Source organism: Asparagus officinalis, chromosome 2 (assembly GCF_001876935.1).
Source record: "Asparagus officinalis chromosome 2, Aspof.V1, whole genome shotgun sequence".
In the NCBI taxonomy this organism is placed as follows: Eukaryota; Viridiplantae; Streptophyta; class Magnoliopsida; order Asparagales; family Asparagaceae; genus Asparagus; species Asparagus officinalis.
This window is the reverse complement of record NC_033795.1, coordinates 3,381,940-3,405,001: the sequence shown is the minus strand read 5'-3', so window position 1 is coordinate 3,405,001 and position 23,062 is coordinate 3,381,940. Positions and strand designations below refer to the sequence as shown.

At 38.3% G+C, this 23,062-nt stretch overlaps 1 protein-coding gene across 1 annotated transcript; it reads left to right on the top strand.

The window, feature by feature from the left end:
• On the top strand, positions 1-584 carry LOC109829675. Its single transcript, XM_020396719.1, has 3 exons — positions 1-144; positions 213-457; positions 581-584. The coding sequence occupies exons 1-3, from the start codon at positions 22-24 to the stop codon at positions 582-584; spliced, it is 372 nt and encodes a 123-aa protein (XP_020252308.1). The 5' UTR covers positions 1-21.

The window sequence follows — 23,062 nt, the reverse complement described above, 5'->3', positions numbered from 1 at the left end:
GCTGTTGACTATACCACGTATATGCGTTGGTATTGGGGTATCACACGTAGATGGATCACGCGTGACCCACAGCCTTTAGCTGGACACATGCCACGCCCACCGACAGATAGTTACATCCCTAGTGGGATGAACGAGAGAGATTACGTAAGTTTCTAAGCTAAATTATAATATTTTTTATTGAGTTGATACTTAATAAATTGTTTACCACGCAGGTCCGTGTTTTAGATAGCATTGATGCTGATATTGATGCGCACGTGACTGAGATTCAGGATCAGGTGGCGTTAGGTCTCCTCAGCAGGATCAAGAAGAGCATAGCGCAGGTGTTCCATAAGACTCACGTCGACGAGTTCGCAGGCCGTGAGGACAGGTCTCGCTCATTTGGACGGGCGTACGCTCGACGTCGACGGCCGCGTGATGATGACGCCGGCACTTCGCATGCCGATGGAGCCGGCACTTCGCATGCCGATGGGGGAGGGGGAAGAGAGGGAGAGGAAGGAGGGGAGCTATATTGGGTTGTATATGAACTTATTTTGATAAATTTTGTAACTATCCTGAATTTTCAAATACTAAACTTTTGAAGATAAATTGTTGTTCATATACATAATCGTGTGTGTTTAATTCATGGTTGAATCATGTATATATTGTTGTTTGCAAATAAATTGACATATATATGAGTTACAGGTAAATATACAAAACCTGCACAGCAGCTGTGCATGCTGGGTGACCTGCAACTTCACGGGATTTCAAGTCCCGTGGAGTTGCAGTGCCAAATTCCAGAGACTCGATCTCTGGCGAATTGTGGACTGCAACTTCACGGGAGTTGAAATCCCGTGAAGTTACAGTCACAATTTGCCAGAGACTCGATTCTCTGGAATTGCTGACTGTAACTCCACGGGAGTTCAACTCCCGTGGAGTTTTAAGCAGAAATTAAGCTTCACCGTGAAGTTTAATTTCTGCATAAACTTCACGGGAGTTGAACTCCCGTGATGTTTCGGAGATTTTTTTACAAAAACCGACTTGTTTTCAGCGCTGGGCTGAAAACAGGTCGGTTTTTGCAATTATTTTGAAAAGGGATCGGTTTTTGCAATTAAATATGTAAAAGGGTTGGTTTTGAAAATTTGTCCAATTAAATAATGTCACTTTACATTGAAGAAGGAAATCAACAAACAATTAACAAATAATCAGTTGACTGTCTAATTTAACTACTACCCAACACTGCCCAACTTTTTTCTTTTTCCTTGTTTCCCCTCCCTCCTTCAATCCAAATCAACAACACTGTAGAAAAAAGAAATAATAACTACAATTAAATTCATAAATTAGCAACTTCTGACTCATCACATCCAGTCTCATTCTAATTAAACCATCACCATTATAGAGAAATATGAATCAGGAGCTGATGATTAAGAAAATACTTTGATATTACAAGAGGAATTCAAATAAACACACGTGCTCTGAATCTTGAACCAAAAAACATCAAGAACAGAGCTTATTACATAAAGTTACACCACCTTCTGTACTCCCTAAAACCTTACTCTGATACCTTCTAAAAAACCCAGCAACAGAGGAAAGCCACACTCAATCACACATTAAAGGAAAGGGTTTAAAAAAAAACATACAGTCCAACTCTGTAGTTTATGGAAAAAAAAAACAGGGCTGTCCTGCGAAAAGTAAAAATGCAAGGGTTTTTCTGATATCGATCTCCCAATTTTTCTTCACTTCAAAATAAGTGCTTCAAAAAACATTATTTTTAAAAGTTCCTTCAAATCCTTAATATACATCAAATGGGCCACCCCCCCTTAGTATTATTATCCATTAAAATCTATCTGGGATAGGGTGACCTGTCCATAAAAGTTAATTTTACCCGAATTAACATTAACAAAAGTATAATAATGGGAATTAAAAACAAACAAACACTAACCACTTGTAAGTTGATTAAAACGACATATTTTAACTAGAGGGGTATATTTTTTTTGGGTCTGAGCCACGAGGTGTCCCCACCCTATTCGATGAGACTAATCCTCGCTCGTGTCGGGCGGTGAGCGCCGGCTGGAGGGAGTCTAATTACCCAGGAGGGATTCGAACCGCTACCTAGAGAGGTGTATTTGTTATAACTTAAAGAAGGATCTGAAGGATTTCTTTCAAAGTAACGTCTTTTGGAAAACTTATTTAAAATAAAGGAAAAATTGGGGGACCAACATCAGAAAAACACCAAAAACCAACATATACCAATAATAAAAACCATGGTATTAAACTCCCCCCGTTTCTCTATGAAAAAAGAGACACGGAGGAGCATGATGGGGATGAGCAGAGCATTGGTCGTCTCTCATTCAGAGTGACCATCCTTTGAGGGGGGTGAGCCTTCGACTGGAGAAGCAGAAGCTGAGGTCTCAGCGCTTGCCTGAGCTCCTCCTCCATTCTTCTTCTCATCGTGCTTGCCGCCTTTGAGAGCAGAGAAGATCTCGCTGAAGATTCTGGCTTTCACCTGGCCCCTCTTAGGCAGAGGGTTGCCGGTTCCTTTCTTTGCTTGGTTAGTCGACATGAAGACGAGAGAGAGAGAGAGATAGGAAATAGTAGAGGAGGAGAGGGGGTAAAGAGGGAGATTATATAGGAGTTTTGGGGGGGATGTCACTTGACTTTGTGGTTAACAAATTAATAGGTCTTTGGCCAATTGCATTAGTTTCCTTGTGCGCGAGCCCTTCGTAGTACTTTTTAAGCCAAGGAAGAGGAAATTATAGGTCTTTGGCCAATCATGGAATGCTTTTCAATAACTAAACTGGATCCGTTGCTTCCGCTAAATTCTAATAAGAGGATTCTCAGGTTGGCGGTACGTTTATATTGATCCGATGGTTCTAATTACTCGAACTCGTATGTGTTCAAAGGACTAACGGGTACTTTCTGTTGTGGGTCGAGCCCGAGATAAGGCACACATGAAGTCCGCGTGAATTAGAACTTTATCTAGAAGAGGATTTGGATGAACTATTTGAAATAGGAATAGGTTTGGAGAACTCTATATATATATGAAAAACCTCTTTATTTGTTTTTCGGATGAACAGTGACGCTACGGTAATCCGAGAGGGGGGGGGAGAGAGAGAGAGAGAGAGAGAGAGAGAGAGAGAGAGAGAGAGAGAGAGTTCAGATTCCGGATCGCTCGGTTGTCCGATTGCAGGGATTCAAAAACCGTTGTCTTCAGATCGACGCCGTCGTCGAGGGTACGTTGTTGATTTTTCCGCAGGAGGTGGAGATTTTTGGTGAGACGGGTTTTAAGGTTTTGGTGCCCTAGAGATAACATTATATTTTCTCTTGTGATTTAATCATCAAGTTCAGATGTAACTTGGAGGGATTGTACTCTTGATTCATAGTAAAATATTTTTCTCTGGATTGCCCCGTGAACGTGTTAGTCTAAAGTATAGACCCAAAGTTGAAGCCAAACTGGAATCAAAACGAGGAAGAAAAACAGCTAGACAGATCCACGGTCGACTGCGAACGTGCACAGGAGCTCAGGAGGAGCTGGATCCAAAGGCGGTCGACCGCGCCAACCCTGTAATCGATTTAAGTCTCTGTCGTTTGATACGGTCGACCGTGACTGGTGTGCGGTCGACCGTGATACCTGCGGTCGACCGCCATGGTCGACCGCGACAAAGTCAGCATGTTTCCTAAACAGTTTTGGATTCTATTTTTTTCAGGACCCTGTATATATACCCAAACATTTTAGGGTTTGAATAAGCACGAAAAAAAGAGAGCTTTTGACTGCAGAAAAAGAGAGAATCTTAGAGAGATAAAACCCTAGTTTGAGAGTTTATATTTCTTCTTTAATTAATAAAGGAATTGTGTGGTGTGGCTCCCGAGGACGTAGGTACGTTGCCGAACCTCGTTAAATCTGTGTGTTCGTCTCCTTTATTATTCCTGCAAGTTTTGATCTTTTATTTGTAGTGAATTTCCTACTTTCCTACTTTCGACACAAGGTCCGGAAGGGCAAGGGATCGATTGATTGTTTCGAATCCCCAACAACTGGTATCAGAGCTTCGTTTAGCAACTTGTGTGAAAGCCATGATAGAGGAAATCAAATCAAAGATCGAGAAGTTTGACGGCTCAGACTTTACCTATTGGAAGTCGCAGATGGTGGACTATCTGTACCAGAAGGACTTGTATCGCCCGCTGATGGGCAAGGAAAATGGATAGAAGAAAGAGGAGTCAGATGGTGATTGGGAGATACTGGATAGGAATGCTCTAGGGCAAATCTGATTGTCACTCGCCAAATCAGTAGCCCACAACATATTGAAGGAGAAGACGATGGTGGGGCTTATGGAAGCGCTCGTGAAGATGTACGAGCAACCGTCGACAGCAAATAAGGTGCATCTCGTCAAAACTCTTTTTAACCTCAAGATGGCAGAAGGACGGTCCTTCACGATGCACCTCAGCGAGTTCAACATGATTGTTGATCAACTCATCTCCGTAGACATCACGTTTGATGATGAAGTACAGGCCCTATTGTTACTATCGTAGTTGCCGAATAGTTGAGCAGGTTGTGTGACGGTAATCAGCAATTCGGTGGGAAAAGAAAAGTTAAAGCCGAGTGTGGTGGTTAGCATGATTCTATCCGAGGAGGTTAGAAGGAAATCGTCTGAATCAGAAGGTTCAGGTTCAGCCTTAAATTTTGAGCAGAGAGACAGAAGCCAGAAGAAAGGGAACCAGAACAGGAATCGGTCGAAATCAGTGAAGAAGAAGTCGAACTCGAATGTTAGGTCTATCAAAGGGAAATGTTAGAACTACGGTCAGGAGGGTCATATGTCTTCAGTCTGCAAGAGTCCAAAGAATGATGCGGGTGAGCAGCATGCTCATATTGTGCAGGATGTCTTGATCCTTGCTATGGACAGCGACACGGATTCTTGGATCATCGACTCAGGAGCCTCTTTTCACGTCACTGCTAACAGGAAGCTTCTTCAGAATTATGTAGCAGAGAACTTTAAAAAAGTGTTGTTTGGTAGAAAATTTGTAATAAGAAAAATAATGAAAGAATCGTATTTGATTTATTCTCTTTAACTGCTTAGAAAAAGAATGATTACAACCCTCTCAATCTCGATTATAATTAGATTTCCTGATTACAAAAGAGAGGAGAATGATCTGGATTCTTCTCTTTATTTAATTTTGGGTTCTTCACGGTGACGATGGAGTGCCTCCCTCGAATGCTCGCATCGAGTTTGCTATCCGTTGATGATCCAAACATCTTAATTCACTAGAACGGTATCTCTTCCTCACGATTTGACGCTGTAGAGAACTTGCGTGGTAAGTTTGAAACTCTGAACAAGTTGATAACTCAGAACGAGTTTGAAACTCTATGAAAGAGTTGATTTAACCGAAAGTCGGTTATAAGCCAAAAATGAAGAAGCTCCTATTGCCGATCTCCAAAGCTCCAGCCGAAGGATGAAGGATCTTCTTTGCTGCCAAGTCTCAGATCTAAAATACCGGCCCAAACCTAGAGCCAAATCCCCTCTCTCGAAACCCCTAATTGAATTGATTTTTAATTATTTATAGAGGATTAAGGGGTATAACCGCCCCCTTAATTCGGTCCTAAGTAGGGTGTAACCGCCCTCAAATCATGGGAAACAGTTCTGAAATTGTTCAAGGGTTTAAGGGGTGTAATCCCCCTAAAATCTCTCCATAATGAGGTGTAACCGACCCCATTAAGTGGAGATATGGTTTTAAAACCGTTCAGGTTCTGTTTGAACCAGTCAACCACAAAAAATACGGGTCTGACCCCCGTGTTTTGATGTTGTAACGCAGATCTGACTCCAGCGTTTTAATATTGACACACGGGGAGGACCTTCGCGTTTTGGTGTGGCAACGCAGGGAGGACCTATGCGTTTTGTTCCAGGAATACAGCTACGAGCTATGTGTTTTGAATCTGGGATGCACAGGTGAGCTCTGCATCTGATTTGAAGAGATCGTCAATTTATAGTCTTTTTTGCTAGAGCGTTGCAAAGACCGTCATCTTGTAATCTTTATTTTGGCTCCTTGAAATATGAGAGTCATCAGATTATAACTCCCGATGTTGATTGTGAAGGTTGTTAATTAGAGCTTTCATCAGTTGTTGCAAAGGTCATCAGATTATAACCTTCATCAATCTACGTGAAAGTCTTCAAATTGTAACCTTCTGGAAGTCGTCAGATTGTAACTTTTATCATCGGTGTTTAATGAGGATTGGCTATCTGTTATGATTTTTAGACAGCCTACAAGTGTATTTAGAGAATAACGAGCCATGTAACATTATTAGAAAGGATGAAGTACAGATTCAGATGAAGGGCTCTAAGTGGACCTTGAAGAATGTGGGACACGTGCCGAAGCTGAAGAGAAATCTTGTTTCGGTAGGACAGCTTGGAGCAGAATGCTAGGTTTCGATATTCACGGGAGATTCGTGGAGAATCTCCAACGGTACGATAATAGTTGCTCGAGGCAACAAACTCGGGATTCTCTACCTTACCTTACATGTGAGTGACACCCTCGTAATTGCAGCTGACAAAGAGAGTATAGATATGTGGCACAACAGGTTATGGCACATGAGCGAAAAGGGGATGAAGATCTTACATTCATAGGGAAAACTGACCGGGTTCAACTCCGTGGAAGTCAGGGTTTGTGAAGACTGCATCTTTGGGAAGCAGAAGATGGTTAGTCTCTAGAAGGATGAAAGACCACTTAAGGCTCAAAAGCTAGAGTTGATTCATACAAATGTACGAGGTCCAGCCAGTATGTCTTATTTTGGCAGTTTAAGATATTATGTCACCTTTATCGATGATCACTCGAGGAACGTGTGGATCTACTTCATGAAGCACAAGTCAGAGGTGTTTGGAGTCTTCAAGAAGTGGAAGGCCATGGTGGAGAACGAGACAGATCTAAAGGTGAAGTGTCTGAGATCAGGCAATAGTGGAGAATACGAGCTGGAGGAGTTTAAGAGGTTCTGTGCTACGAATGATATTCATTTAGAGAGGACTACTCCAGGTACGCCGTAACAGAATGACATTGTAGAGAGGATGAACAGGACCTTGACGGAGCGTGCCAGGAGCATACGATTACATGTAGGTCTGTCTAAGATATTTTGAACGGATGTGGTGCATATATCAGCTTACCTTATTAATCACGGGCTATCAGTTGCGTTGGATTTTAGGATTCTAGAGGAGGTTTGGAGTGGAAAGAAGATAAATATCTCACACTTGCGGGTATTTGGTTGTGTGGCTTATGTTCATATCAGTGACCATGTCAGAGACAAGCTAGAAGCTTAGTCACAAAAGTGTACATTCATTAGGTACGGTATTAATGAGTTCGGGTATCGTCTTTGGGATGAGAAGAACAGGAAGATCATCAGAAGCAGGGGCGTGATATTCAATGAAGAGGTGATGTACAAGAACATAAAAAATACCTATGATAGCCAAAGCAGTAGGAGAAATACTTCGAATGCAGGTGGATCCAGGTACATGGATATAGAGGAACTTCCAGATATGGGTGATGATATTTGTTCTGACCACAGAACGGAGGAGGCTCCAGGTACAGAAGAAACTACCTAGGGCATGGAGTTTAGGAGGTCATCCAGCGTACTCAAACCAAATTTCAGATATCTTTCATCTCTTGACTACTTATTGTTGATAAAAACGATGAGCTGGAATGCTATGAAGAGGCAATGCAAGTAAGTGAGTCTCAGCAGTAGAAGCATACGATGCAGAAGGAGATGGATTCTCTACTCACTAATGAGACATGGGAGTTAGCCCAGCTACCTGTACAGAAGAATGCCTTACATAACAAATGGGTCTACCGGGTCAAGTAAGAGAGTGATGAAAGCAAGAGATTCAAGGCCAGATTAGTAGTGAAGGGGTTTTAACAGCGAAAAGGAGTGGACTACACAGAGATATTTTCCCCTGTTGTGAAGCTCACAACCATTAGAGTGATATTGAGTTTGGTAGCTACAGAAGACCTCTTTCTTGAGCAGTTAGATGTGAAGACTGCCTTTTTTCATGGTGACTTGGATGAAGAAATCTACATGAAGCAACTTGTTAGCTTTATTGAAGAAAGAAAAGAAGAGATGGTGTGCAAGCTCAAGAAGAGCTTATATGGTTTGAAACAGGCTCCGAGACAGTGGTACAAGAAGTTTGATAACTTCATGCAGAGCAATGGCTATAAAAGATGCAATTCAGATCATTGATGTTATTTCAAGAGGTTCGAGTCCGATTTCATTATCTTGTTATTATATGTTGATGACATGTTGGTAGCATGACCATATTTAGAATATATAAACACTTTGAAGAAGCAGCTAGCAAAGAAATTTGCAGTGAAGGATCTGGGTGTAGCGAAGCAGATTCTATGGATGCGAATCAGTAGGGATGAAGCTGAAGGAACGTTAAGATTGATCCAAGCTGAATAAATCAAGAAGGTACTTAAGAGGTTCAACATGCAGGATGCTAAAGTTGTTAGCACGCCCTTTGAAAGTCAGTTCAAGCTATCTGAGGAGCAATCGCCTAAGACAGATGCAGATAGAGAGCATATGAGCAGGGTACCATATTCTTCGGCCATTAGGAGTATCATGTACACGATGGTTTGCACGATGCCAGACATCACCCATACAGTGGGAGTTGTGAGCAGGTTTGCTAGCAATCCAGGAAAGCGGCATTAGGAGACCGTAAAGTGGATATTGTGGTACTTGAGGGGAACAACAAACAAACCATTATGTTTCAGGAGAAAGGAGTTGGTGCTGTAAGGATATGTGGATGCAGACTTCGCGGGTGATCATGATACGAGGTGAAGCACCATGGGGTATGTTTATACCTTAGCGTCGACAGCAGTGAGTTGGGTCTTACGTTTGCAGAAGATTGTGACTTTATCTACAACCGAGGTTGAGTATGTCGCGGTGACCGAAGCAAGAAAGGAGATGATCTGATTGAACGAGTGCTTGGAAGAGTTGGATCTGAAGCAAGGGAGAGGAGTTCTTTATTGTGATAGTCAAAATGCTATACATCTTGCCAAGAATCCAGTATATCATGCCAGAACGAAGCACATCAATGTCAAATACCATTATATACGCTCGTTAGTTGAAGACTGAAAGTTACATTTTATAAAGATTTTGGGGAGTCAAAATCCGACGGACATGTTGACGAAGGCAGTCACCATTGAGAAATTGGAGTTGTGCGCAATTTCAGTTGGCCTTCATGAGTAGAAAACGAAGGCAGAGTCACACTACGAGGATCGACGCGATCGCCGGGATATTATTGATTGAAGAAAGGATTTTTTTCGGGTGAACTCACTGAAGGCACTTTGGTCTCCAAGTGGGAGATTGTTAGTCTAAAGTGTAGACCCAAAGTTGAAGCCAAGCTGGAATCAAAACGAGGAAGAAAAATAGCCAGACAGATCCACGGTCGACCGCGAGTCTGCGGCGGTCGACCGCGAACGTGCACAGGAGCTCAGGAGGAGCTGGATCCAAAGGCGGTCGATCGCGCCAACCCTGTAATCGATTTAAGTCTATGTCGTTTGATATGATCGACCGCGGCTAGTGTGCGGTCGACTGTCACGGTCAACCGCGACGCAGTCAGCATGTTTCCTAAACAGTTTTGGATTCTGTTTCTTTCAGGACTCTGTATATATACCCAAACATTTTAGGGTTTGAATAAGCACGAAAAAAGAGAGATTTTGACTGTAGAAAAAGAGAGAATCTTAGAGAGATAAAACCCTAGTTTGAGAGCTTGTATTTCTTCTTCAATTAACAAAGGAATTCTGTGGTGTGGCTCCCGAGGACGTAGGCACGTTGCCGAACCTCATTATATCTGTGTGTTCGTCTCCTTTATTATTCCTGCAAGTTTTGATCTTTATTTGTGGTGAATTTCCTACTTTCCTACTTTCGACACAAGGTCCGGAAGGGCAATGGATCGATTGATTGTTTCGAATCCCCAACAGGACGTAGGCACGATTTGCCGAACCACGTTAAATCTTAGTGTTTACTTGCTTATAGTATTTTCATTGATATCGAGTGTTTAATTCCGCGGGTTAATCTCCATAAAATTCCCAACACTTTCTTACGATTAAGTAGATAATTTCACTCAACAATTTTGATACGTTAGAAAATGTGTAATCTTGCGTCGGACATTAAAAGTTTTAAATGGATGCAACGATTAAAAGAATTACAAGGGTCCACCGTAGAGAATCATACTATGTATATTCCTAGGGGTTTACTTGGTCTCCACTCTTTTAAGTTGCGAAGCATTTCTAGAATAAATGACGTGGCATGGTCCTTGTACCAGGACCTTTTGCACTTTATGACGTGGTCTTTGCATTGAGAATTAAGAAGATTAGATGATTTTGTAATCATAAGATCGGTTGGACTTTTCAAACATACATGCCTATGTAAAGTACTAACGACTTTTGATAGCATTTGCATATAATATTGTTATTATAAGAAAGGTATGCATTTACATTTGGATAACTGTATCTAACTCAGTTATGTAACTTTAGCTCATAAGTAATATTATTCAAAAGACAAATTTGAAAGATACCATATTGCTATCAACTAACCTAGGAATTAAACACTTTTTAGTATCAAACAATGCGCTAGTGTGAACAGAGAAAGAACAAAAGCAACAGTCAAGTCTTTGGTCTTTGCCTATCAGCATCGCTGCCAGTTCAGCAACAGATATGATGGTGGGGCCCAAACCACCCAATAGATCCTTCTCGACTTTGAAAGGCTTTGTTCTTGATCAAGCATCGTATGAGTTATGCTTAACTGTAGATATATCATCACATCTATATGTATCTCCTAAACTATATGGTGTCATTACTTCTGAAGTTGGAATGAGATAGTCATGTGAAAATCATGCGGTAATTATTCATATTTTACCCTCAGCTTTTTAAATAAACATAAAAATCATACTATCCCCTAAACTGAGGACAAAAAAGTAAACATCATTAGCATTTTAGTTTAGAGGATATAAATGAACATGCTAGTATAAATATATGAAGTTAATTAACCAATAAATCATCTACTGAGGAGAGGGGTTAAATTAACTTGAATCAAGCTGAGAGAAAAATGAACAGCATGTAGCCAGCAGATCAGTAATAATATCATTGAAGGCTATGGCAGTTAAACTAAGGCTTGTAGTTACATCATGCATGCTTTATTTACCAAAAAGTAATCACCAAAAGCTCATCCTAATTCCTTAATCAAATTTTTTTATATAAATAAATATAGTGAAGCCATGATCTCAGAGGAACAATATCTTCATAAGACCTTTGTAATTGCTAGCTGAACCCAGATTAGGTGACCAAAAACAAAGGATTAGGAAATGGAATAGAGGAGACTTCAACTTTTTGGTGTTGACAAGATTTGGTCTAAGCTCATTTGCAACTTTAGACCAGGAATGATCAACGTATCAAATTTATTAATCAATTGGGTTTGATCCAGCTCAGCTCTTACCTTAGTCTAACAAATACTTATTAGATTCAAAAATATTTATATTGTTTTATTCAGTAATTATTAGAAATTGGTATACCAATGAATAGCAATTAATGTAGGAAAATATTTTCTCATGAGAAAGAAGAAAGTCATAAAATATTAAAATAGATTTATACTGTCAGTTATTAGCATGGTTTTAAATGTCGGCCGACATGTCGGATCAGAGGCTAGAGCGACATGAATATGGTCATTTTAAGTCGGATATTGTTTTTGATGTCCATGTCAGACGGACATGTCGGGGGATATTGTGGACATATCGGCCGATTTTCAGCCTTGAAAAATAAAAAATCAACATTTTTTTTGAGTTGGTAAGTATTGGGGTTTGGGTTTAGTACTCAAAAATAACCTGATTAATTCTGTTTTTAGCATTTTGTTCCCATAATAACCCGATAGCATATAATACAGATTAGGACAGAGAAAAAAATATTGCTCTCTTTTCCGCCGTGATCTCCTCTCGTTCATCTTCGTCTCTACAAAATGAAATTGAGAATACATAAAAGCATGATGTAAACAATAAGTTTGAAACGTAACTTGAAATCAATTCAAACTCTAACACTTTAAGTCAATTTTATGCAAGACACTTTACTTTATGTTAATTTTATGCAATGCACTTCGAAATTTCTAGTTTGACAATGTGTATTTTATTTATTTGTTGGCATAATATTCTAATGTTTCCCTTCAAGGAATGGAAAACGACTCGTGTCTTGATGATGAATACTCAACTCAAGTAGGATAAGGTCTAACAAGACAAGTGCATTCTGTTGGGATTTTATCTTTGATTATTCTTTTTGTAACTTCATGAGAATTAGATAGATCTATCATGATTAGGAGTTTGGGTTCTATCATGATTAGAAATTTGGATTTTATTATGATTAGGAGTTTGAGTTTTATAATGATTAGGAATTTGAATCCTATTCTAATTAGGAAGTTAGGCTAGAGATAGGGTTTTAGTTTCCCTATATATATTCTTCTTTTGTTGGAGGAAAAACTAAGAAGAGAGTAGAGAGAAGATGTAGAAGAGAGTGAGAGCCAATATTCTTGTAATCTAGAGTTAGCAGAGGACGTAGCCTAATTTAAGAATATTGTGCGAGAGGCGAGGGTTTCGTAGTCTTTATCCGTACAAAAGATTATATCATTGGGAGAGGGTTTCGTGATCTTTATCCGTGCAAAAGATTACAAGGAGAGGGCTTTGGAGAGAATATGAGAGTTTATTATGTATGTGAGGTTGAGAGATTGAGAGACGAGAGTTGAGTGGCTCCTCTTGTTGTTCTCCCTGATACATAATGGATTTCTCGTATTGTTGCCCCGTGGATGTAGGTCGAAGTTGGTTGACCGAACCACGTAAATATCGACGTTCTTTCCTTTGATTGTGATCGTATTCTATATTGTTGATTGTGGGTTGCCTTCTGATCGTTGTGCAGATCGTAATAGGCGGGGGACTGAAATTCCCCATCACATTCCTTCTTAGTGACCAAAATTGGGTAGAAATCCATCGGATATGACAATCCGATATTTAGTATATGTCCCCCAACATATCCCCGATTTTCGCTGTCCGACATAAATCCAATATCTGACATTTAAAATTTATTAGTGCAAGAATACTCATAAATTGATCACTAAACTCAGACAGAGTCTTAATCAATATTAATAATATATAACTGAATACTGATCAAATGAGAGATGGCTGCAGTGGTGAACCCAGCTGCACTTTCCTTAATTCATGGAATCTCACAGATGACATCATTTAAAGTTGATGTAAACAAAAAGATAAAAGGAATGGATAGGAAAAAGAAAATCATAAATTTATAAGTACAACATCACTGATGTATCACCAATGCAACCTTTTCTGACATCATCAGTGTTGACCTAATTAATCCCGGCTAAAGTCATAAAATCCCTATACTTGAGTGGGTTTTTCTCATATTTTGAAAGTTAAGGAGTGTTTTCGGATAATTATGTAGGGGTAGGGGGGCGGGGGGGCGGTTTTCGCATGTGGTTGCCCATTTTTAATGAGTTTGATGTTTGCCCATTCTAATAATCAATAAGTTGTTAGGAATTTGGCTGCAACCATCACTGACAATAAAAATAATAAAAATAAAATGTTATTCTCTTTAATAATATCATCACATCTTTAACATGATTTGGAGTACAAATACTACTAAAATGCTAATTAGTTTATCTAAACAATTGATACATCATAAGCGCGTAACTAAGTCATAGATTTTGATATTTATTCTTCCTAATTGTTTATTACTAACTGACAACAGGGATTTCTCCTTTCGAGATTGATGGTTGTCATTCTTGATTGAATCTTTTATGTTTGTAATAAGGTATCGGTAGACCGTAGAATTTATTAGTAAAACTTGAATTAATGAATGGACCATTGTCCAACTTTGGTCAAATTTTACACGCATGACACAGAACCATAAATCAAAAGCATTACTAAATACAGGTCTAAGTCCAAACAAAATTTTGAGCTAGAAGTCAGAACGCCATGAAAACTAGCTTTTCCTGTTTATTTCAGCTTAAATTTGCATATATTTCATAGTAGATGATGACTTTGTCTAATAAATAGAAGTAAGAGAGGAATGACGTAAAATGAGCAATTTGACAAAGCTACAAATACCAGCGAAAGTTATCTATGGAACTCGGAATAAAGGAGATATGGGTTAATTTTCTTAAACTTCCTGATCATTACACAAAAAAAATTGAAGTTGTGCGGAGTATTAAGAGTTATATCTTTATATTCTAACATGTCTCCGCATGTTGGTTGTTCTTTTTTATGGACTGAAATCTAGCTAGACTAACGTAGCACATGTACAACGTCAATTTTTAGAAAATCTATTTTAAATTTATGGCTGATGAAATTTAAATCTGAGTTGCTCTGGTATCATCTTAAAGTCCCTAATAATTATACCAAAACTACGAAGATATGGCGAGGGTCGTTGAGTTTTTTAGTTTATATTCTAACAAAGTCTATAGAGAGAGGCTATATCCTTGTGTGTGTGTGTTGCTATAAATTCCATAAAATTTAACTCTTAGCATAACTTCTGATTTTTTGGTGCAGTGGAAAATTTTTTAAGATAGTTCAGAAACAACGCAGATTCAAATCTCACTGAAACGCATTTAAAACGTATTTTAGATAAAGAAAAAAAAAGAGTACCACTATATAAAATAGCTCTCAACTTGCAGAGATATTGTAAAATTAATACAAAATAATAACACTTAATCTTTAGGATGTTCAAAGTTTTGATGTAGTGGAAAAGATTTAAAGATGACCCGTCTTTCGAAATCAGAATAAAATAAGAGATTGCTCATTTCAAAAATCCAAACTTAGAGGATGGAAGAAACAAACACATACATATTAGAAGCACTGACTTAAGTATCAGAGGCACGTAAAATGTGGTTCGAATTTGAATTCCTCTAGTTGGCTAGTTGTCTCATATAGATTATCCAAGAAAAAGTATATTGTGTTAAGCAAAAAATTAAGTAACTGCTTTCCATTCTCGATGTAATGTTTAATCTTAATTAATGTAAGAGTTGCGTAGATATAACAGGCCAACTCCATCATTTACCGCTTCTCTTTGAAGGGTGCTGAAACTTATGGTGGTAATCGCACCCAGAATACTAATTACCCCGACGATTTAAAAAAAAACTTCAATCTAATCCTTAGGAAGTAATTAGATTGTTTATTTTTGCGAAACTATCTGGATTTTATTTGAATATTGCTTATTTATACTTTCAATAGCATTAAACAAACCACATGTTATTTTAGCTCTTAGCACTCATGAATTATAATTTATAGAAGGGTAAATTACAGCTAGCACTCCCTCTTCTTTACCGGTGTCAGTAGGGGTGTACTCGGTCCGGATACGGTTTGGATATGATGCCTACCATATTTATATCCGTTTACTCATCTCGGATACAGATACAGATATAAGCCGGTAAGGAAAATTCATATCCATATCTGCTAAAATCGGATACTGTTACAGATATACATGCGGATATATAGTGGATATGCATGTAGATACAAAACGGGTATGAAAAAGTTAGATAGTATTGAGGAAAACATAGTTCATGTGATACAAAAGAGTTCGTTAATGTATTCATTATAATTGTAAAGTTAATATTAGACATCTTGATCATCAAAATTAATCACAAATCCATAATCTAAGAATTGAAACTATTGTAAGAGTATGACTAATATGTATTCGAATATTTCGAATATGGATACAGATATTTTACTATATAAACATATCCGTAACCATATCCTATCGGTTATAAATTTGGGTAATCATATTCGTATCCTAACGGATACGGTTACAGATATTTTCTCGGATACGGATATGGTTTAGCACCCCTAGCGGTCAGTAAATGAGTTGAGAGTGAAACTACATGTGGATAGTAAGCGAAGTGGGCTGGCCCGAAGTACCGTTACAGTAGAGAGCAAGCCCACGCCACGTGCCCCAACATTCCAAGCACCTGTTCAAGCCCAACCCGTTAGAGTCCGAACTTATTAGCCGTCCGTTCTTTGTCTCGAGTCGAACCGCTCAAAGATCCGATACAAAGTCCAAACGCCAAACACCAACCAACCGCATTCACCCGCCCCACAAAAAACCCTCTTCACCGACCGTAAGTACACGTGTCAAACTCCGAGGGAAGTTGCACTAACCCTTAGAAAGCCACCGGAGCACCCGTGGGCTCACACGTGGCGGCCCGGCGAGGGGGGGTTACGCCGCGAGAGCGTGAGGTGGTACGATGCCTCGCACCCGAACTCCGTGCGCCCGCTTACCCGCACGGTTGCGGGCCGGCGCTTCTATGCGGGCGGTCAGTTTACGAAGGTACCCCCGTATATCGTAGACAAATGCAGGGGTAAGGAAGTCAATTCATGATTGTTTCCGCCAAAACGTTAAATAGGCCGCGTTGTTGGTTTGAAGTTGAACGGAAAGGGAAAGTGATGTCAGGCGCACACAGCTACAAGGCACGATATGTTCTTCGCTTATTTGGTTTTTATTCATTTTTCCCCTTCTTCTTTTTGCCTAATTTCCATTTAGGTTTTTTGAGTAATTAAAGGCATGTAGTATGTCTACGTTTGTGCTTTAGTATGAACTGCGGCTGTGTTAGTTAAACCAGAATGAATTTGGTACTTCAATAATACTGCGGCTGTGTTAGTAATAATACATAATGCCCTGAGTTTGGTTCTGGTTTGAGCTCTTGTTTGCGGATGCAGACGTTATTGTTGTTGTTTTTTCTCTCTTCTTGCTTTCAATGCATGTTCGAATCCGACATGGTCCGCGAAAAGAATAGAAAAATTACGTACTTCCACAATTTTTTTATTCCACGACGGCTAGGTATCACTATCTGCGGAGAGAGAATTGGTGAAAAGGAAATTATATTTTCTTGATTTTTTTTTCTCTGATTTGATGTACTTTTTGTTGTTTGAATGTATATTTGACCCTCTGAACTGTTGCAAATACCAAAGCCACTATTTTTGGGATCATTATCACCGGGTTAATTACATATTACGCATAGAGCCGAGGCTTGTACGTGTGGGCTTTAAGATTCGGGTTTAACGAACGGCCTGCTTGCATCGTAAGCAGCACGTGTGGGCGCGGAGCTCACCGACCACAGTGCCGGGGAGGCCTTCCCGCATGCGACTGCCCTCGTTATTCCGTCCCTTATAATCACCCGCGAGACAACATACGACATCCTTTGAATTCGAGAAAAATGACAAAAGCCCGAAAGAGATCCAAATAATCGAAACTCTGAGTGCGTTGGAGGTGTCTTCCTGCAATTTTGATTTATTCATGTTCATAGTCGTTTTTTTTGTGGTTCTTATTACTACAAATTTTGCTGCTATATCTGGTTTAAGAAATATATCTATGATTTTGATTAAAGAAATCACTTTCGTGGAATTTTAGCTAAATATTAAGGTATTTTTCCGTAAGTTCTGCCGAAAAAATTAGGGGCGAGGTTGGCAAATGCAAAAAAGATGCCACCTTTGTGTTCTGTATGTCAATACTTTAGTATTTAATATATAATAATATATACTTTTTGGATAAAAGTTCAGCTAATAAAGTTATGCTTTGATTCTTATTTAATAGCAAATAAATATGGGTTTGTTTTAGCGCCTTTGCATGTTACTGACTGCTGCAATTTTACTCAATTTTATTCAGTGTTTTTGTTGTCTCATATAATTCCTTATATATGCATGTGTGTATTATGTATACATATGTATGAGCGCGCATGCATATAGTATGCGTATGTGTACACATGTATATGCATACATATATTTAGACATGTACATATGGGAAAAAGTGGTCTTATTGTGACACCTTAGAGTTAATCTAACATGTCTCTTAATTCATAGATTAGATTATTCTAATAGATGATCCGCTTCATTCAACATAATTTAAATGTCTTAAAACTTCATGATCTTATTGTGACACCTTAGAGTTATTTTACACCTTAGAGTTAATCTAACGAGCCTCTTAATCCATGAATTTGACTATTGTAATAAATGATTTGCTTCATTCATCATGATCTAAATATCTTAAAACATCAATAAACAAATCATGATATCACTAGTAGAAAAACGAGCATCCTAGACGGAACAAACTAGACGGAAATTTTTCCGTCTAGTTTGAGTCAAACTAGACGGAAATAGTTCCGTCTAGTTTGTTCCGTCTAGGTTGACTCAAACTAGACGGAAATTTCCGTCTAGTTTGTCTATCTAGACGGAAAATCAACCTAGACGGAAATTCCGTCTAGGTTACCTCAACCTAGACGGAAATTTCCGTCTAGGTTGAGTAGGCAACCTAGACGGAATTTCCGTCTAGGCTGTAGTTTGTCAATCTAGACGGAAAATCAACCTAGACGGAAATTCCGTCTAGGTTACATCAACCTAGACGGAAATACCGTCTAGGTTGAGTAGGCAACCTAGACGGAATTTCCGTCTAGGTTGTCCACTCAACCTAGACGGAAATTCCGTCTAGGTTGAGGCAACCTAGACGGAATTTCCATAAAAATTTAAAATACATTTTTCGAAACCAAGAAAAAGAAAAATAAAAGTACTAAAATTCTTGGCTTAAAAATTATTTTGGCACCCAAGTATTCTTGGTGCCGGATTGTTTAGGGACATGACCCCTATCAATAAAGCTCAAAGCCTTAGGGTTATGAACCCTCTTAGGCATATATGGTGCACGAACACGGTCATAACAAAAATTACTCAAATGACCCTTCCGATTGCAATAAGTACAATGGAAAGGAAGCATTTGCTTATGTTGACCAAACGGTTGTGCACGGGAAACTTTAGAAACATTTGCAAACATGGATGATCTTTTAAAATTATTTTGCAAATGTGAAACTCTCTTTAAATCAAAACAAAATTTGGCCAAATGACCAAATCTACCACAATGATCACATCTATACACATGAGCATGCTTATGATGAGCAATGGGTGCATGTGTGTGTACATGTGATGAAGAAACTTGATGAGATGCACAAGAAGGATTAATATTCTTATGTTTTTGTGCATCATAGCAAAATTTAGCTAAATGGCCTTTACGACCACAAATGGAGCACTTGTAAACTTTGCTATACAAGTGTGCATAGTGTGTGGGTGATTTTGTAGCACTAGATTTAGCACACTTGTCCATAAGTTTCTTATGGTTATCAATGCATATTTTCAAAGTTGAATCTAAAGATGAAATGCAATTTTTCATAAGATTCAAGTCTTCATTTTTAGGCACATATGCACTTTTAGAAGTAGAACATAAGTAGTCATTTATAAAAGAAGCAGTGTTATTTTGTATGTTCTTTACTTCTAACATGGCATTATCTCTTTCATGAGTTAAACTAGCAACGTTTGAAGTTAAAGAAACATGATCCAATTTTAATTTTTCATTGTTTTCTTTAAGGATCACATTTTCATTAGAAATAGTTTCAAACTTAGATGCTAACAACTCATGATCGGATTTCAAAATTTCATGCTTGCTTTGTAAATTAATGAAATCATTTTGCAATTTGTTAAAGGCATGTAATAATTTTTCACTAGCACAAGCAAGTTCATCATTAGGTAAATCATTAATAGATTTGAACTCGCAAACCTCACTAGGGCTATCGCCTAGTGCACGTGTGCATAATGCTCCATATGAACTTGAAGCGGGATCCTCCAAAGCTTGTCGGATCGCCTCCAAGTCTCCTTGATGTGCTTCTATAAATATCCATAAGGTGTAAGCACTATCAAAATGAACAAACTTGTTAGACATAGATGAATTAAAAGCATTTAGTAAATATTCTAACAAAATATTGTTCATTGTAAACATACGATGATCATTCTTATTCCATTTGGATTTCTCCAAAGTGGGCACAATATAAGCATCATCTATAATTTCCCATAAATCAAAATGTTTAGATCTAACAAATAGTTTAAATCTAACACACCATTGGGCATAGGGGAAATTATCTAATCTAGGAGTAATATTAATGGCATAACCTAAACCATGCATATCCATAATATAAAAGGCAAGCAAGATACAAATAAAGCTCAAAATTAGATTAGCACAACAAGCTAACTTGGATCTTTAACTCAAGGCGATTAGACCTTAAATCAAAGAGCACCAAGCTCTGATACCAATTGTTAGACCCTAGAGGGGGGGTGATTAGGGTCTTATGCTAATCTAATCCGATTAAATGCCAATTAAAAACTAATTAATACGTTATCCTAGCAAGTATAAAATACAACAAGATACGTAAGCTAGGATAAGCAATATGAACAAATGAATATATCCTATCAATGAGATATTACAAATATATGAGCAAGGATATATGAACTAACACAAGGGTAAAATAAACAATCTACACAAGTGATAGGGTAATATGATGAGCAATACACAAAGGCGATATAAGATATGAAAACAAGAATAAGAACGCCAATGCAATCACAAACAAAACGATATGTTTACGAGGTTCGGTCCCCACGACCTACGTCCCCGCTCCTCACCTCGAGGAGATCTCCACTATCACAACCGGGTTTTCTACGTTCACCCGAACAACGTTTACACCTCACAATACAATCACTATGTAATCACACCTCACACACTAAGTGTTGGTCCTAGCCCGTGTCCTCCTCCTCAAGTGCTCGGTTACAACCTCTCCCTAGATATGAACAATAAGATATATCCTCTTGGATTCGACCCCGTCTCTCACCACACACTTCTCCCGGTGTACAAGTGTATTACAAGTGAATCCTCACAATAAGCACAATATAAATCAAATGATTTGTTCTCTAAACAAGGTGAGAACTCAATTTAGCACAACTCTAAGTCACAAACCCACAACCCCAAATTATACTATGAATGTAAATACAATAAGCTCAAAAGGTTGTGTGTGAACAAAGAGATATAAATCAAAACTAAACTCAATGTAGTTCTAGCTTAATAACAATGATAATCAAATATATAAAAAAGCTAGAAATAGAGTTTAGAAAACTTCTCAATATATCAGGAGTTGGAGGGAGAATAGTTGAATGCCCAAACACCAATAGATGATCTCCTCAAGCTCTTGTAGAATTGAATCACAAAAACAAACTCTCAATTTGCTTAAAAGCTTTTTAAACACACTTAAACCAAACTAAAACCCTTGTTAAAAGCTTTATTAAACTTGATTAAAAACTCTCTTGGTTAGTTTGAGAGTTGAAGGCAATGGGGTACTTATACCCTCTCTCAACTCAGCCAAAAACCTGAGCAAAAGACAAAACACAACCCCAAGGCAACGGTCAAAAAACTAGCCGTTGGAAGCAGAAAAATCACTCGTCGGTCGACCGGAAAATTCGTCGGTCGACCGAAAATTTTCATCGGTCGACCGTACCGGTCGACCGACAGGCTTCTGTCGCCCAGTGAACTTTTGACCTCAGGTTGGGTCGACCGGTGTGGTCGACCGAAAACAGATATGACAGAAAACTGAAAACTGTTTTGCTGATTTTAAAACCCTGTTTAAAAATATCAAATAAATTCCAAAAAATGTAAAACTTTGGGGAATGATTATAGACATAATAATAAACATGCTACAAAAACTGGTTTTAATGTAAAACTTTGGGGAATGATTGTAGACATGATAATAAACATGCTACAATGACTGGTTATCAAAAAGGACTTCCCAAATGAAAAATATCATCATTTTACAAACTAGTCCAAAACATGAAAATATGAGATACTTGAATTTTGATGTTTTGACATAAACCAACTTTTGAAACTTTGTGAAATGTTTTTATAGACTTAGTAAAACATGTATAAACTGATATTGAAGTCTACAAACTAAGAATACAATATTTTCACAAATACAATAGAAAATGAAACCTATGAGTATGTATATGAAAATATATTTGTTTCATATCTATGTAGATAAACCAAATCACAATAATAAATATGAAACATGTAATTTCATATTTATAAACATGAAAACCAAAACTTGTGTTGTATATATATGTGATTACATATATATACAAGGAAACTAATAAAATGTGTGTGTATAGATAATTGAGCTTAGAGTATATAACACACATAATATAAATCCTAAACTAAATTACCCAAGCTAGATCTTGATCTTCAATAAGCTCTTCTAGGTAATCTTGCGGATGAAGCTTTAACTTGGATCTTGAACTTTTAATAGCAAGGCTTCACCGACATTCCGCCAACCTCCTTTTGATATGATCGTGAATGCGCAATTACATCCATCCTCCAACGACGTTGTTTGTCTACAAAACATAGGAATGCACAAACACTAGACAAACAACATTAGTAATAAATTGTTTGTTAAACATCATCAAAACAAGAAGGCCAACACATGCATTATGCGGAAATGAATCCGAGAAATTTAAGAAGCGGTGCTATGTACTGTCCTTGTTGTAGGTGTAGGAATTTGAAGCTGCTGAATATAAATGATATACGGATTCACCTAATAAAATCAGGTTTTGATGAGAATTATAAATACTGGAACTGGCATGGGGAGGGTATCATTGAAGATGAGGATCCAAATATGCATGTTGGTACGTCCGGTGGCCAACGAATAGATGACACAGAAACATTGTTGAATGATATTTTTCCTCGACCTACAGAATATGATGTTGATGATAATGTCGAGGATGATATTGGAGACAAAAGTGAAGATGATAACGAAGTTGAAGCTGAAGAGGTAGGAGGTGTCGCGAGTGTCGAAAATATTGATGATATGCATTCCTCCGCAGAAATAAAGCGAATAATGGAGCTACTAGAAGATAGTGAAAAGGACTTATATGAGGGATGTACCGAGTACTCCAGATTTTCATTTATGCTGAAACTCCTTCATATTAAGACACTTAGCGGTATGTCAGATAATTATTTTGAAATGCTTCTTGATTTGCTTCGGACTGTAATCCCTGGAGGAGAGAATAGCATACCCCAAACAACTTATCAAGCTGAGAAGATTGTCTCTGCTCTGGGTCTTGATTATAATAAGATTGATGCATGCCCGAATGATTATATTTTGTACCACAAAGCCAATAAAGACCTTCAAGAGTGCCCGACATGTGGAGTTTCTAGG

Bases quoted from the DNA above. Each gene is read 5' to 3' on its own strand.
- LOC109829675 (XM_020396719.1), top strand. From the start codon at position 22: ATGCGTTGGTATTGGGGTATCACACGTAGATGGATCACGCGTGACCCA. The intron at 145-212 runs GTAAGTTTCTAA...TTTACCACGCAG, and splicing joins GGATGAACGAGAGAGATTAC to GTCCGTGTTTTAGATAGCAT.